This window comes from Thunnus maccoyii, chromosome 13 (genome assembly GCF_910596095.1).
Source record: "Thunnus maccoyii chromosome 13, fThuMac1.1, whole genome shotgun sequence".
NCBI classification, from domain to species: Eukaryota; Metazoa; Chordata; class Actinopteri; order Scombriformes; family Scombridae; genus Thunnus; species Thunnus maccoyii.
The window spans coordinates 23,720,703-23,738,272 of record NC_056545.1 but is presented as its reverse complement, the minus strand read 5'-3'; the positions used below and the strand labels follow the sequence as shown (position 1 = coordinate 23,738,272).

The 17,570-nt window shown below is 39.7% G+C and overlaps 1 protein-coding gene across 4 annotated transcripts in view; it reads left to right on the top strand.

The window, feature by feature from the left end:
* Nucleotides 1-16,093, top strand: part of pcdh1a (protocadherin 1a) — a 223,645-nt gene extending 207,552 nt beyond the window's left edge. For all 4 annotated transcript variants that reach the window (XM_042430100.1, XM_042430099.1, XM_042430101.1 and 1 more), the window contains one exon: nt 12,140-16,093. In XM_042430100.1, the coding sequence (XP_042286034.1) occupies nt 12,140-12,510 (371 nt within the window). In that variant the 3' untranslated portion in view covers nt 12,511-16,093. The remainder of the gene's footprint in view (nt 1-12,139) is intronic.
* Nucleotides 16,094-17,570: the final 1,477 nt, after the last annotated feature.

Genomic DNA, 17,570 nt, shown 5'->3' with positions numbered 1-17,570 from the left:
ATGGACAATGGTTTACTATCACCCTTTTACCAATGACTTTATGGGACAATGCAGCTGAATCCAAAATGGAACTGATGATGTGTCAAGGCCTCACAGTTTTGAACGTGTCTAGATTTTCCTCGCCCAATTTGAATCCGAAAATGTGCTTTCGCTTGTGTGATCACTAACAATGCGACCTACACGCTCAGCCAAAACTTTGGCCTTGCACATTACAGTATTTGTCAAATGACTGCAGACAGGCCAAACCTTTGAGTGAGGGGGCTGTGTGAGAGAAAGGACACGGCATCACAGCTCAGACCATTAACTGTAGCAAAGTATGGAATTGGCTTATTGTGTCTTAGTGTGAACTGACATATTGTTGTGCGGCAAAGATTGCAGCCACTTGTGAAATCTAGATTGAACCAGAATAGAAGTCCCATTATCCCAATAAATCTACCCCTTGCATTCAATTTCATACTACCTTCTTTTACACATAAAAGCGATTTCTCTGCAGTTTCATCATTGTGTCCAGCTGACTGGAAGACTGCGATGATAACATCACTGATAATAGCATGCTTTTGTCAGAACCTGAAATTGATTTGAGGTTTAGTTTGTACAGTCTGAATATACTGTATGTTTTGTGTTGGGTATTATTATATATATATATATTTTTTTTTTCTTGCTGGGAAAACATGGAAAAACTGTAAAAATGTTGTTTAAATTATAGAACATGTTTATTTAAATGTTGTTTAAATTATAAAGAAGCGGAGAGCATAAATCATGATTGATTTAGCAGACAATTTCTAGAACATTTTCTAGGGACATATCTCGTCATTTTAATTGAGATCTACACAAGCTACTCAGCTCTTATCCAGATGTATATAACATGGATGAAAACCCAGATGAGTGTTCTGAATTATGCGCAGAAAGGAAAGTACATGCATATAAGCACACATTAGGTTCCATAAATAGTGCTTTTAACACCACGCTGCCACTGAAAATGTCCGGTTTTAGCACTAAGCTTGTAAAATGAATGAGTGAGCCAGTATGCCTAAGCCAGTATCCCTAAGCTTTAGATGTGCTCATGTATTACTCTAACAAACGTGGATGGCTCTCTGTACTTAGGCAAAAATTGGATAGCACACTGCCTGCTCTTGCCACTCCAGTGAGTCTGGGCTACAGCGTGCTGAAGCAGCAGGTTTGGAGGTGGTAATGTGTGTGTAAACGTGGGTTTGAAAGAACAAGTTTATAAAGACACATGGAGAAAGATTTCTTAATTAGCCCAGTGTCGTTCATGGCTGTAAGAGTTGCTCCTTTTAGCTTGAGTGTCCACTGGCAGGTACATGGGATCATGAGTTGGAACTTTAAGGATAATTATGGAGGCAGAAATAGAAAGTGGTGGTAGTGCTCTGTTGCTCTCACAGGGTCTTACCCAGACTCACCCCAGATGTGATTCGTAGAGCAGGTAGAGCATTGTGCATCAGGGAGGGGATGCTGGCGAGGGGCCATATCCACTTCAACCTCAGTTGGTCGGGCAGCTCAAGCCGGCATCAGAGAAAGGCCCCGGGGGTCATCTCTCCATCATAGTGTGATGGGGACCGAGAGCCGCCAAACCTCCCTCTAACTAGTGTTCTGCCCTTCAATGATGGATGGCACTTGAGGGACTGGAATTGTACTGTATGGGTCTGACATGCATTTCCTTATTTCCAGTGAGTCACAGAGGAATGGAGCCGCTCTTGCTTTAAGGCTTTCTCACAGTCAGTTGAGGATATCTCAGAATTCACTGCAGTTCAAGGACCTTACAAACTCAATGAAGACTATATCCAGTGAAACTGAAAAAATCCTTTCTACACTAAATGGAAAGCAGCAGTACATTTCTTTACAAATGGAAATATCCACCTTGTGAATGGATCAATTCTTAATTTGCAGTTTTGTGTTAACATGGTATATCATGCAGTCAATATTCTGCATGCCTTGAGCTAAATAGAAATAACCTGAATTTGTCTTGCTTAACCTCATGGCCATGCATGTTACATTGGTATGCATTTAAGGTGCCATAACTTCACTTTACTGCCCTATTACCAAAAAAAAAAAAAAAAATAGAATATTTTTACAGGGGCTTGAAAGGGTTTTTTGATCAATGCCACATCTCAGTGATCACTTCACCAGTACTAGCAATTTCTGGCTTTCAAAACTCACATTAAAACTCACTTCCTGGCTCAAGCCTTCCCTAAAGAGCCCTTGTTCTCAAGCCAGAAGTGGAGTAATTCTGACAGAATTTTGCATGATGAAGCTTGTTTTCATCCTGCGTATCTGCTGGATATGCTTTAATTAGCGTGTACTTCACTCCATTGTAAAATTGTGAGTGATTTGTGCTAGTTCCAAGCTGTAACAGAAACATCTTTTTGCAAGTCACTGGTCACCACCAGGGGTTTATTTTACTTAAAGCAATAATATGGATTTTTCACTTTCCCTTCGGGTAACTCCCTCTAAGATGGTCATGTTTCAAGGTCCCAACACTTGTCACTCACTGTCGCTCTTGATGAGCTGTCTACTTTGAAACTGTATCTACCCTGGAGTTGAGGTACCCATCATAAACACAGCCACCACAGGCACTGAAAAAAACAGATGGTGGGTGCAGCCACTTTAATAAAAAAAAAAAAAACATCGATGTTTACTCTAGTTGTGCATTTGCTTTTCTTCCCTCTTCTAACTGCTTTCCTGCTTTGTTGTTGTTATTGCTATGGCTTCCTCACACTTGATAGCCCCAATCTACCTCATCACTAGCCACACTCACATGACATGAAAGCAAAGTGAATATGCCTGGTGCGCACGGCTCAATCTCAACGGTTGACTGAAACGTGGAGGCTTATGATATTTTTCTCTTTTCATGTTGGGTCACAGACAGATCCAGACTCCGTCACTGACCTATTTTTTTAATCAGTTCATTAAACTTTCATTTTATTATCTCATAATGTAGTGTAGTGTAGTGTCCTGTCCATTTATGTTATTCTAATGTGATAAAACATTTATATTGCTATTTTAATGCCCTTTTAATACACAGCACTAAAGTGCAGATGGGGGTCTTCATTCAATTAACTAAAATACTTGGCCTCCCAGAAATTCCCAAGTGTTCTTGCCTCTCCCCCACATTTACTCCAATATCTCAGTTAATATTAGGTCACCTTTGTTATTTTGGTGATGATTCTTTCTGTTAGAGGGTTTCAACAACATCAAAGGACATGACTTTTGACACTTGTTCACCATGCCGAAGCTTATAAAGGTCAATCACGAACATGCAGCTGAATACTATGGATCCGTAAGGAAGAACAGGGCGGGGGAATCATGCTGGTCTCATAAGCAGACATGATGACCCCCTGCTGCCTTCTGTGTTTTGCGTTTCTCTTTAAGTCCATATTTAAAGACTGAAATTTGCAGTTTTCCTTAATAATTATATATTCAATCACGCTCTTGATTCCATGTGATATTTTTTCCTCTTTCTTTAATCAAAGCCTTGTCAGAAAAGCTGAGGCCTGGCAGCACAGCATTTGGAGATTGCTGCTGTTCTCTCCTGTTGCCTCTCTGCTGCACAAAAGGCAATTTCCATATTTCATCATGTTATAAATTTGAATTGTCCTGCTCCAAACACATAGCTGTATTGTTCAGAGCATTGCAGGAACAGAGCTTTCCATCTGACTGCGTTAGTATTCTGACTTTCCCAGTGAATTGTCAGTCACGCAGCAAGTCTCTGGCTACAGTAAGCGGTCAAATAAAGCTTTGCCTCCCCAGGGTCATCATTTAGCCGCATACATGGGCTGCTTATATGATTCTGAAGATCGGATTTTGTGAGATTATGTTGATGTTTGTCCATACTCGGACTGAAAATGATGTATCTCCTGTGACTGCATTATTTAAATCTGTGTGTATTAATTTTTATCACAGTTAAATCTTTATATCACTCGTGCTGATATATGCATCTTGCCTAGAATGCACCCAGACTACACAGTTCTCTGATCACAATCTGAGCCTGACCACTTGGTTTCTGGTTTAAGGATATGATGTATGATCAAATGATAAATGTTGTCTTGGAACAACTATGGCCATAGGCAAGGCCATGTAGCCCACAAGACATGGCAAGAAGCTGCGAATACGTAACTACTCGGAAAACAAACTTTCTGTGCTGTTCATGGTTAGACATTTCTATTTTCTATTCCGCCTTGTATGCAGGTGCAGGCATAATTAGCAGCTAATGTTAGCCCCAAGTTAACGACGTCTCACACTGTAGACCGTGGAGATCAAAGGTAGAATTAGCAAAGAGATAACATCTTGATCGAAAGGGGAGGAAAAACAACAAATGGATCATGGAAGACATCCGTTTTACATGTCAATAAGATCAATCAGTGAAAGATAGTGAGCATGAAAGTGGTGCATCGAAATTAACTCCAGGGGAAAATCCTGAGAGGAAAATAATTCCTTCTTTGATGATTAGAACTGTAGATCACATATGTAGAAGACTTTGATTCTCTTACTGATGAAAATAAAAGTTGTACCCATGCTATCCGGTGCAATTTGAACATATACTTGTAGCTGTTAATGACCATCAAAGCAATCTAGAACCAGTTATATCCAGTCAAAATATTGGATACACTTAAAGGACATTTTCACCACTCCCTTGGTGTAATTATGAAAGAAAAAATATTTATTTTCCACTGAAATTTTGTAATGGTTTAAATGGAGGCTCTTAGAGACAGGGTAGTACGTGGGCGACAAACAAAGATAAAAGCCCAACAGTATTATTGCACTAAATGCAATGAACATTAACAGTAAGACTGAATTCATAGGCTCTGTTTTCTGCTGTTGCAAAATGAAACATCTTGCACATGCTAGTATGAAGCCACAGAGCGCTGCCACTGTGGTAGAAAGAGCCAGAGAGTGCAAATGTGAAAGCCTAAAGCAGGAAGAAAGCTTCAAAGGCACGGACCAAGAAAGAGACATTCAGACAAGAGACAAGAGACAAGAAAAAAACGTTTGGGTGTGAGACAGGAATAGACAAGTGACTCTTCATGCAAATGTCACACAGCAATCAGAGAGGGGTCTGGTGATAAAACGGTGTTTAATAATCATGACAATATTTCCCATTAAATCAGTCATAAACATCTCAATATTTTTGGTGGTTCATTTTTCTCAACTCCATCTTCACTTCCAACCTGAGTGCCATCACCAATTATAAAGCCAAATAAAGTCCCCACATTTTTTTAATAGCTAATCTGCACCAGAAATACAGGTCGACATACACATCTGCTCTCAGCAGAACTAAGAACAATGAGGTTGTTCAGCGGCGAGCGGCTGAAAATGTTTTCAAACAAACTTTGATTTAAACTGTTGAGAGCCAAGTTCTTCTTCTCACTAGACCTGTGCAGAATTTGTGATGGAGTTACACTTTGTGGGGGGAAAAAAAGTATAAAAAAAAAAAAAAAAAAAATCATCAGCCTATTGAGCATCCAGTCACAACCTCGCACCACAGGGATTTAGTCTACATTTCTTTCAGCTTTTCTAATTAAATTACACAGAAAAGTGAATGGGAAATGCAAGGTTTCCTATTTCAGGAGTGAGAGAAAGAAGAAGCAGAGTGGGCCTAAATGTAATTATGCAGACAGGTTATCACATGGCCACCATAAATGTATTATATGATTACAAAAAAACTCTTTCCCAATACACCTATGAAGCTAAAATGTCTATGCAGTTAATTCTAATATTCAATCTTATATATATATAGTGTAACTTAAATTATTATGACTTTTTCATGATCAATGACTAATGACGTCCATGTATATCATGTTATTTGAATTTACATACATACATGTTATTACACTATTATTATTGTTATTATTATTATTGTTATTGCACCCAATACAGATTTAAATGAACAGCATTAATAAAATACCTCTATTGGCCTGAAGACTAAATGCAAATTTCTAAATATAGAGGAAGGCACTGATGTCTAACTAATGCCTTTCAAACTCAACATTCACATTCAAGTCTGAATCCCTTAAGTCCTCTCTGCATTAATATGAGATTGAATACAGCATATAGAGTAATGCTGTTTATTATCCAAGCTGACTGTCCTGATGAAAGATTTAGGTAACACGATGTAGGCATCATTTCTTCTCAAGGCAAAGTTAACTTGAATAACTGTATAAGTCCATGGTCAAGACTGTACTGCAGGATGTTTAATGTCTTAATGCAAATGGATAGATGTTATCTGGAGACTTACCATTTATTTGTTATTTTGTTGTTACCTTGCAGTCACAAACGCATAACTGGTACTGCTGGAACTAAGTCAATCAAGATACAGTCTTGAAACTGGAAACAGGACTTTATGATAATCATAAGCCTGAATCACTGGGTTCATGATAAATAATTTGCTTTGTTTTTTTTTTTTTTTTGCATTGGCAGCCGCTGCGGATCAATATTCTGTTGTCAAGGTTCAGAATGCAGTTTCCTGTCAGTAATTGGCCAGCAAGCCAAACAGATTGTTGTGGGCAGAGGCATGAAACTGTTCTCCACACAAGCATTTCACAAACACCTCTGCTTGCAAAGAGAGAAACGAGTATATTACTTACCAAAGTAACTGTATCATCATTTATCACCATTTCCTCCCAGTCCCCCCGCCAAAGTTTTGAATCTGTTTTATCTGAAGATACCTTTTGTGTGTCACAGTTTGACAAAGCCTTAGTGTTGGTTGACATATCACACTGCATATCAACTTCTCAATTGGAGGAGCTGGTGCATAGCGTGATCTGTCAGCAGGTGCTAGGGCTTTGTCAAAAGCAGTGATACAAAAGGCAGTCTTCAAATAAAGGAACTCCAAGACAAAATGGAAGATGGTGAGAGAACTGACAGGAGCTGTACCATCACCCACTGAACCATCTACAGCGGCTTTTCCTGACGTGCCGCTGGCCGACATGCCCACTCATCAGACTTTGTCAGCAAGCGGCTCGCCTGCTCAGGAAGCTAAACATTCAGACCTTACATCTGTGAAGTAGACTCTGACACATGTGCCTTAAACCTCAATACCAATTCTTATCCTGGAATCACCTTACTCCGACAGTTTGACTGAGAAATTGATTAGCTTGTTTCCACCAAAACATTGAACCATTTACACTTTAGAGAGCAAAGGGACACAGATTTATCTCTGTTGCAGTGTAAAGTGGTTTGTTCCTAGGTTTTTTATTTTGTTTTCATAAAACAAAAAAATAAAATGCATGGAAACAGTAGGTGTAAATTAAGATGGATGTATGTTATTGTGCATTTATAACTCTGTCTTTAAGAATAAAATGTCAGTGGTGCTGCGTATATGTGTGTGAACAGTTGTACGCAAATCGTGTTTTGGAATAAATGCATACCAATTATCTACAGAATACCATCACATTATTATAACAAAATGGTAGACTGCAGCTTTATCTCACACTTCACTCTCTGTAGTGATAAGGTGACAAAGCCTTCAAGCCTACACATTCTAATTTTGCTTGTGAGATGTGCAAGTGCATGTCTGAAGTTACAAACTCCACCATTGTTCTTTTGTATTCCATTACAATGAGCAAGGAGAATGTGCATGTCAACACTATGTTTGTGTGCTTGTCGCAAGTTTCCCTCTCTTAAAAAATGCACCCCTCTGGAGGAAAAAAAAAAAAGAGTGTTTTCGGTTGCCTCTGCTTACTGTGAGAAACAGTTCTGAGCACTTGAATAACAAGACTTGACATGTCATAGCGAAAGAAATACAAAACCCTGGTTTCTTGTTGTTTTTCCTCACAGAGTGTGACAACCACAGTATACATTCACACCCAGTCATTATACTGATAGCCAGCACCAGACACTAATGTCTCCTCAGATGTGGAACATTTCTTCTTGCTCCTTTTGTTTCTTGGAACTTTCATTTGCCACATAAACTGTTTGCAGGGGCCACAAATACACCATTAATATCGTTCATACACTCCCAAACGATAGTGGCTGTTTTTCCCCGTTATCCCTCTATGAGCAGTGGGTCTCTCATATTTGTTCGCCATCGATCATAGCGGTGTGGCGCACACGCTGGAAAGCAGCCGGTGGGGAGAGGCAGCATTTGCAATCAAACAGAGAGGAGCAGTGTGAAATCTCAGGAAGAGGCAGCTTCCCCCATGCCCGTGGGCAGGGGATCAGACGATGAGGAAGCCTGCCTCAGACACTCAACACCTCCCACTGGCACCCTGATGCAAGCAGCATGCAAACCCACCCCTCACATGTATCTGTCAGCCAGGGGGTTAAGCTCTGTGTGTACCCCCACTCTGTAACTGCACTGTGGAGTGCATGTTATGCTACTGCAGTGGAGGTGCTTTAGCAGCTTTGCTAAGGTTCACTGTGAGTAGTTGATGTGGTACTGAGGGCGGTAGAAGGTGGAAATTACTGTTTTTCTTTTGTTTGTTTTTTTCATGATATTGCTTTAAGCAGACTGACCCAATATAAAAGGAGAAAGCTACAGGTGCAATCTATCTCCAGGTCTAGAGGAAAAGAATTCTGGTGTGCAGAGAGGAAGAAATGTCATTGAGTCACTGCTCTTCAAAACCAAATCACAAGCTCAGTAAATCCAGTCAGCCTGTTCCAGCCAGTAGCATAACTGTGCTGTGGTTTCCCTCTCTCTTCTCCATTGTCCACCTTGGCTCTCCATCCATGACATACAAGACTATAAACTCTAAAGGGTTTGTTCCAGCCTGTGAGCAGATTTATTTCAGGTAGAGGTACAGGAGAAAACAGGTTTGAGTGGGTGAGAAAATACCAATTTCCCCACTGTGCCTTTGGCTGCTCCTTTACCCCATGGTTGACTCATTTGCTTCATCATGTCCACCAAATATTCAAACAATGATCATTTCAGCAAAGTGTGGGAGTGTGTTTTGATGTGCAGAGCAGACAGTATTCTGCCACGCTGTAAGTGGGTACTACAGCTACAGATGGCTAATGGCCACAGCAAAAGGCAGACACAAAAGTATAATTATCAGTATTGATTTTTTTTACAGAGATGGATTTGAGTGTGACAGAAAGGTCAGTGCAAGCAAATGTAGAAACTTGTGCTTTCACAAATGATACACCCTATCATGCCATTCTGTCATAACTACATGATAGCCAATTTATTATTATTACATGTTGAAAACCTGTTGTGAGTCGACATGTGTGACTGGAAATTATATGTACTATAGCACACTAATGACAGCATGTAGCAACAATTACTCCAACACGACAGGTTGCAGTTCCTGTACATAGACCTCTCATTTGTTAAATTGTCTGTGAAGAATAGATCATATGTCAAAGCTACTTTATAAATAAAACCATGCAAAATTTAGATGAAACACTAACAGGCAAGTTAGTAGCCTACAAAAATAGCTGGCATTTGAGCATCTATGTTCTCCCTTGATGACATACGATATGTGCTTTGGCACCTTTGGAAGAAAATGGCAGACTCTGGCAAGCTAGGCAGTGTATTTAGCTGTCATTGCTCATTTTATGGCCCTTGATGATGAGCACAATTCAGAATGTGCTTTAATTCCTGTCACTGGTGCATGGAATCATTTTGCATTACATGTTTTCTTTTAGTTGGCAGTTCATTTAATTTAAGTCCAAATTTTATTTTCTAAAAACACAGTCAACCTAAAGTCAATTACCAACCTGACAGTCAGTGAAGATGTGGCAGTCAGGTTAACCTTTTATGTCTTTTATCTCTTCTTTTGTGAGACTGAATGAGTTAAAAGAGAAATCATACATAAACAGGTAAATATGGGGACATTTCTGCATCTTTTGTGGACATGAATTGTATTCATACCAAGCCCTTTCACATTCCACACATTCAATGGTAATTTCTAATTCATAAAGAAAGTAGCATGAACAACTGTGGCATGAGAAGTGTTTTAGAAAACCTGTGTCAATGTACCTTTTTCCCCCCTCCGTACACATCTTTAGTCGTGGAGCTACGCAGAATGTTACACGAAGCCGCTTGGTGTGGCGTAAACCTCCTGGAAGCTGTGGAGAGGCTTTAATCAAGTGTGAAATCCTTTTGGAGTAGATGCCTACACAACTGTGCTTGTGCTTAGAAGCGTACTCCTCAACACTCTCCCAAACTCTCTTCCCATGAACATCTTTTGTAGCAAGAGTCCATTTCACTGCAGTGATGCATACAGACAACGCTCTTAGCGAGCTGAGAAAAATGGAACTCTGATCATCATGCATGAGGCAGTACACACACACACACTCCTTGCTTTGGTAGCCTGTCTTTTCTCAAAGCTTCAAACTCAGTTTTCCCTCTATTAATCAAGCATAAAAGTGTACTTTATTCAGTTGAAAAGAACCCCAGTTCATTGACATTGGCCTAGTAAACAGAGAGAAGAATTCGCTACTTAACCATAATGATATAATTAAGCATGGATAAGGCAGAACATTGCCCAATTGTGAAGTAAATGTATTTCAAAGCCTGAACATCTAGCAATTTAGGATTACAGGAACAATGAGATTAAGGGCAACAATAGATCGAGCTATGCATTCTCCTTTGTCCAATAATTATTATTTTACTAAACAATGGGACAATTGTATATGGATTACCGATGAGAAATGGATGTTTTAGACATAAATATGGAACGTGAAATGAGAATAAATAACTACCATTAATTTTCATTACGCAGTTTAAAATTTTAAGTCATGCCTGGTCAACACACAAGCTGCCTCACTTTGGCTTTTGATTGATTGGAGCCTTGGTGGGCCAGATGCACTTTTTTCCAGCCTCAGAGGTCTGACATTTTGTGGGATAATTATCTTGCCACTGGTCATGAGTACAATACTGATAGTGCATCTCATAGGCTTACTGTCAAGCTTGCATTTTCTCTATTAACTGTGAACTCTCACTACTGCTTGTAATACGTCATCTCTTGTGGTTGCATCATGCACATGCAGCAACATCTTTCTACCCGTTGTATACGCAGCACTGAGCTCTTTTCTTTCTCTACGAATACATTTTCTCTCTTTCACATGTCGTCTGTAAGCCACAAAACAAGACAGGGCACCCGTGATGGACATGTTCTTTCATGGCGTGGACAACACTGTAGCGTTACAGTAATGTATTTATCACAGCAATCAAAACTTTACATGTGGGTGACATCACAGACTCACAGATCTTAGTTGTCTGCTTCTCTCTCCACAGACATTGATTTGGCTGCCCTAGCCTGAGTCTGAAGGGATAACAAAGATAAATTGAAGGGTATTTCCATTTAATCTCAGCTGTATGTTTAGCTTGTCAACAGGTGGGCTGCTTAACAAGTCTATTGGCTGCCAGCTGCACATTGCTGGTAAACAAAATACATGGGTTATTCCGTAGCATTTTACTTGCCTAGAACGTTTTGGTGTTCTGTGAAGCGTTCTCTTTTATGTGATACTCTCGAGTGATGGTTGAAGCAAGCGTATTTTGGAGCTATCACAGCTTGCACATTAAAATGGGGTCACTGGGTCATGGACCCATTTATTTAATTAGGAGACTGAATAAAAAATGGATGATAATCAAGGGCAGGAAACTCATTTCAGCACTGTCAATCAATAACTCATTCAACAATGTTTTTGCCCAAAGGAATCCATCCCTTTCATTTGTTACCAAACAATGTGCTGTATGTCTGTGATTTTGTAGTATTTTGTGTATGCTTGTCTTCTTTATGTTAACACAAATTTGGAGCATTTACAGCAAACACATCACATGTAGTAGAAATCAATACATTTCTGTTGAAAGTATAAACAGTACAGAGATATATTTCAAACATACCAGACAAACTGCTTCTGGATACTTCTAAATGACAAAGACACAGCACACCATCTCCTGAATGTATCACATCAGCTAGTGGACTACACACAGAGTAGCGCTCATTACACAGTGCATAGCAACAGCTACATAGCAACTGCTGCTCACTGCTTAGCAACAGCTGCAAAGACCTCAAGGAGGGGGGTGGTGGGGGGTTTCATGGGGTGTTTCAGATGACACCATTTCTGTTCACAAATGCCTTATATGACTTTTTATTTTATCTTTTATGAATGTTGTTCTGAATGTTTATCACTATGAAGTTCACTGATGGTGCTGTTTTCTCTCTGCTGCCCACAGATATCCGCTCTCTCCCTGATGTGGCAATGACCGGAAACTGTACAACCGAGTGCAGCGAATTGGGCCACTCAGACGCCTGCTGGATGCCCGGGCATCCCTCCCCTGTACGCAAGACCAGGAACCTCCCGAAACTCTCCACCTTCGTGCCTTACCAGGAGAGAGGGAGCCTGGGACGCCTGGCCAATGGGAGCGCCAGGCTGGGTGGCGAGGAGCATCGGTCGCGCCTTCCACCCTCCCGCAGTGCCTATTCCAACAGTGGTCATGACGCCAGTCAGGACTGCCCCTTAGAGGAGATGCCCCTGAGCGTTGCCTCTGAGTACCCACCCACCTCCCCCTCTGCCCACACCCCCAAAAGGGAAATTTACCTGTGAGGAATATCATCATCCGATCGGTGCACAAATGAAGAAAAGATACACCCACTGCGGAAGGAGAAACATGCTAAACATGCTAAAGCCAATGCCCGTTTTGTAGGTAACAATAGGCTGTGACTCATTCAATCACTGGCATGAACACTTGTTTTTTTGTCATTTCCTCCTTAAATTATTAATTTATTAGCATATTTATTAAGAATTTCACAAAGTTAATTGATGCACTCACTCATTTATTTATACAAAATCTTGAAGGATACAAAAGGAAATGCAGACGGTAATTGCTACTTTAGTAGTAACTAATTATTGTTGTAGTTAGCCAAGTCCCATTCTGTGAAGTGATCTCTTGAATTTGAAAGTTGTGATCAGTGCTCTTGTGCCATTATTAGATAATTTACTAGACGGCCGGTAAAGCCCTATCAGAAGGCATAACACTTTTGACTAACAATCAATGAAATGGTCTATCTTAATGTACAGTGCTGTAAATACATTTGAATGGTGTGTTCTACATATATTTTTTGTCTGGCATAAGCTGAAAAAAAACTTGCCTCAGAATTTTAGCATATTTAAGCTTTTCTTTGCTGCTGCTGTTAAAACTTGATTGAAACCATCTCCAGGAGTAGAGTTCGAAATTGTGGAAGGCATTTATCCGCTCCACACAATCACACACACACCTTCGACCCATAATCATAGTAGAATGGCCTTTACCTCTGCTCCCCGTAGAGCTCTGCCACTGGTGGAGAAAGCTGTGTGGCACCATTTAAACTGACATTATGTTCCACTGACTCTCAGCACTGCGACCTATCGTTCATCATGACTTGGCCACAGTACCCCTGGAGTCACAATGACCAAACGCAGACTACTCACTCGATACATTCTGATTGGCTTTTGATTCAAAAGCTTGTGACTCACTCTGTTGGTGAAATCATACCAGTGTGTCAGTTTAAAAAGCTTTTCTCTATCGTGACAATCAGACGGGCTCTACATGCAACTCATAATCCTTTCCCCTCACGACCCATAAGAACTCCTGTAGATTTAATGAATGCATGAGCAGTTATTTACATTAAGGTTCAGAAAGAAGGCACTTGAGTCTTGAGAGCCACAGGAGAGTTCAAGTACTTACGCAACTTAATATTACGCTGAAGTAAACTAGATAGGTGCTCTACATTCAGAGCACTTCCTTTGTTTTCCAAAGTCTCCCACTGTATTCTCACTCGATATATACTTCTTCAGAAGTGAATTCAACATTCAGTGCAACCACTGAATGGAAAGAATCCACATTCAGTGTGGTGCTTTAAAATAAAAAGATTTCAAATTAAATATTTGATTTCATGTCAATTATTATGTCCACAAATAGAGGGAAAAGTTGAGCTTAAATGTAGGATTAGATAGTAGGAGTCAGGCTCAATTTACTGCAACTCCTGTTAATTATGATTTCCTTGTATTGAGGACAACATGCTTAATAAGTTATTAGGTATTTTTCCTCCTTTGGCTATTGAGCAAAGAATAAAAATAGGGCATGCCCGTGGGCTTCATTTATCTTTACAAAGATTTTCCAAGTGAATCTGAAGGATATGTCTGAAGGACACTATGTATTAGTCAGTAATTAGATGTTAATGATGACTACATAGCCTGCCTTACAACATCTTAGAGCTAGCCGGTGTCTCTGATTTAAACATTGATTTGATTAGATTTGTAGATACCTTTCACCTCTGCAGAGTATTTCCATAGTGAGATTGTGTCTCTGAGTAAGGGTGGAAGAGCCTGGAATGGACATTTCCTAATTAGGGTGAGTAATGAGTCCTGAGCTAGGGCATGTGTGAGCACACCCCCAGGACAAGGCACCCACCAGATAATGCAAATCCACCCGCAGAGCTACAATCAGTTAAAAGGGGTATTTTTTATCAGCACTTACCTCATCATGCTGCCATTGAAAACTGTGTTTAGAATAATTAAACTGAAAACATATGGAAATTACTGGACATGGCCATGATTAAATAAGGTGGGCGATTATCCTGCCTTGAGGGGGAGAAAGCACATTATGCCGTTTTCAAAGCCATTTAGCGACTGAAATAAAATTTAAACAACAGCCATGATACACTGTGATAAACCCCCACGGCTCCCCCATGCGCCCCTCTCAGAGCTGTGCCTTCACCAACTGAAGGCAGCGGGTAAGATCACTGACCTGGAATTAATGACAAGTGAGAAAGATAGCAATGAGTGATAAATCCAATGTCACATAGCCTCAGTCACAACTTTATCTATTTAAATTCTTTGGCTCAATTCAGATTCACAACTGCTTTGCATCAAGATTTATCTCTGGGGTTAAATCATAACCTGATTCCAGCCTAAGTACACTTATTGCTTCAGTGAATCTGGAATGTATCTTCAGATTTGTCTTTTTGATCACCAATACATGAAATAAATGCGGCTAACTCGTGATCGTGATCGTCGACCGTTGCTCTGAACTGAATGACAGGAGTTTGATTAAAGTCCTCTACGAAATAAAAACAAGCTCGGGCCTCCCCCCCCCTTCATGAGTCGGACTCTTTCACTCCAGCTAATGACCTGCTACTCACCCCTGGAACAATATATCACCAGGTTCGACCTTTCTTTTGAACTCATGCTGAATGAACTGTGCTCTCTCTCAAACACAGAATGGTTCTCCTTGATCAAAGTTAGAGGACATCATGAAGCACCTAAATACACTCAAAAGTATGTTGAATAATGTTTAATTTGTACTGTAACATTGATTTAATGTTGAATTCACTTGAGTATATTTTGCCTCTCTGTAGTGTGTATTGTATGGTGATCATTTCTGTGGACAGATGGATAAATTACTGTACTGAAATTGGCAGGGGATTTTTTTTTCTTATCAAAGACTCTTATCAAACTGGTTGTGTGAAAAAATAAAGAAATGTTGGTGGTGTAGTGTACATAGATCTCCACAACCCTGTGTCTGCTGTCAAGCAGGCAGTGATTTTAGCATGAATTCCAAAGATAATTGGTAGAAACAGTTTACTCGCTTTCTTTTATTTTACTTTCTGAAATGTCAGTGCTGGTTCATATTCAAAAGGCCCTCTCCCAAACAGACTGAAATAAACTGCACATTTCATCTTTTTCACTGTTCATCTAGAACAAAGACAATTGCCTTGAAAATATGTCTTTGCAAGAGAGAATCTAGTTGTTATCCTAATTGTTGGTATATTTATATAGGATAAAATGCTTGTGATGCCATGTTTTTGTACAGTTTTATGTACATACAAGTGAAGCTTTCTAAAAGTTCTGAGAAAAGCCGATGGCATATAAAAATTGTAACATGTTTTCTTGAGATGTGCACATCTTGCCTTGGTTGGATTGACCTTTGCTGAGTCAGTGTGAATGTGGCCGTTCTATGCCTGCACTGTAGTCATTCACCGGCTCCCACCTCCTGAGGACTTAATCAGTTTTTATGTTTATTGTGAACAGTGGATTGTCTTATCTTACCAGTTTGTTAAACTCCTGTGTTCTGCTTTGTTCTGTTTTCGCATGTTGACAAATTCTCTTGTAATACTGTAAGTCCTCATGAACTTTGTAATAAAATCACTTCAGGGAAAAAATGAATGTTGTCAGTGTTTTCTTTGTTTTCTATTATTATTCATCGCTTTTGAGTGTTAAACAAGCGTTTGGTTGTTACATTTTTATAAGAGGTTCTGCAGCCTTGGAGCTACATTGTGTAAAATGTGTCTCACTCTAGGACACAGGCTCATTAAGGAGAACTAGTATTCTTGTCATGTGGGGACCAGCGCCTCATTTCTAAGTCAGGAAGCCCTAGAATGTCGAGAGGGATGCGTTCCAGGGCATGAAGTAGGAGAGTCCCAGGACCTGTGTTCACTACTTCAACTAGAACAAAAAAAGTGGCAGAAGTACACAGTCCACATCATGCACTCAGCATAATACAGGACATTTCTTTAAAGCATTGATGAGCTGGCCATAGCTACACATTTAGGCCAAGGCTTACGAGACCGCTGTCTTGTGATGTTAATTTTGAGATGTCTATGTGCCTTTGCTTTAAGTCAGAGAGATTTTTTTTTTCCATGGACAATGAGCTACGGTTGAAAGCATTCAGTGAAAGGGGAACTCTTCTATGTCTGGATGTTCACACTCTATGCCTTTCTACTGTGTTTGATCATTAGCACATTAGTTGTGAACTTAATTGACTTAATCATTGTTGCACAAATACAATATTATTTAGTCATGTGTGAACTACAGTAATATAACATGAGTGATTAAGCAATTTTAGGCCTGTTTCACAAACAGTATCCAAGACAGAGTCTTCAGTCACTCTGGTAATGTAGTCCTGCTGTATATTCTTCCTAAGATGAGAGAGAATATAGTACTACATGCCACTGTGCCTTTCATTCTTGGTCGCTTGCAGTGTCTGCGCTAAAGGATTTTTAAGACAGCACTCATTTTAATTCACTCGGGCTAGATGGCAAGAAAAATCTTGTCCTCAATAATCATTAAAATGGTAGATAATGCATATATTTATTAAACATCACACAATGTATCAGGCAAGATCAAGACAGAGAGTTGGATAATATTCTGAGTAATGTCACTGTACATCTCAGGCCATGTTAAATGAGAAAGCTAACAAGCCTTGGGGTTTATAGCCATAGACTCTGTAATGCTCATTGTAAAGATATCCAAATTGTTAGATAGATACATTTGGTTTTTGATCTTTAGCGGTCATGGTGAAGTAAATGATGTAACTGCCCTGAGGGTGGTCTTTGGTATTATATATACCATGGGTTTATCATGTTGAAGCATGAAAGTGTTACTAGATATGCATGGCAGTATGTCATAGTTCGTTTGTGTGAAAATGGTGAAAGGAGAAAGGTCAACATGTTAAGTCACTTGTGAGATTTTATGATATATCTAGTGTTGGGTGAGCAGAGATGTGAAAATGAGCTAGAGAGATGTAACAAATACAGTCTTCATTTTTTCTGAACATTTAGGCATGAACTATTTATAATATATATGGCACGTTTTGTCATATCTGTGTTGTAAACATCATTGTTTTC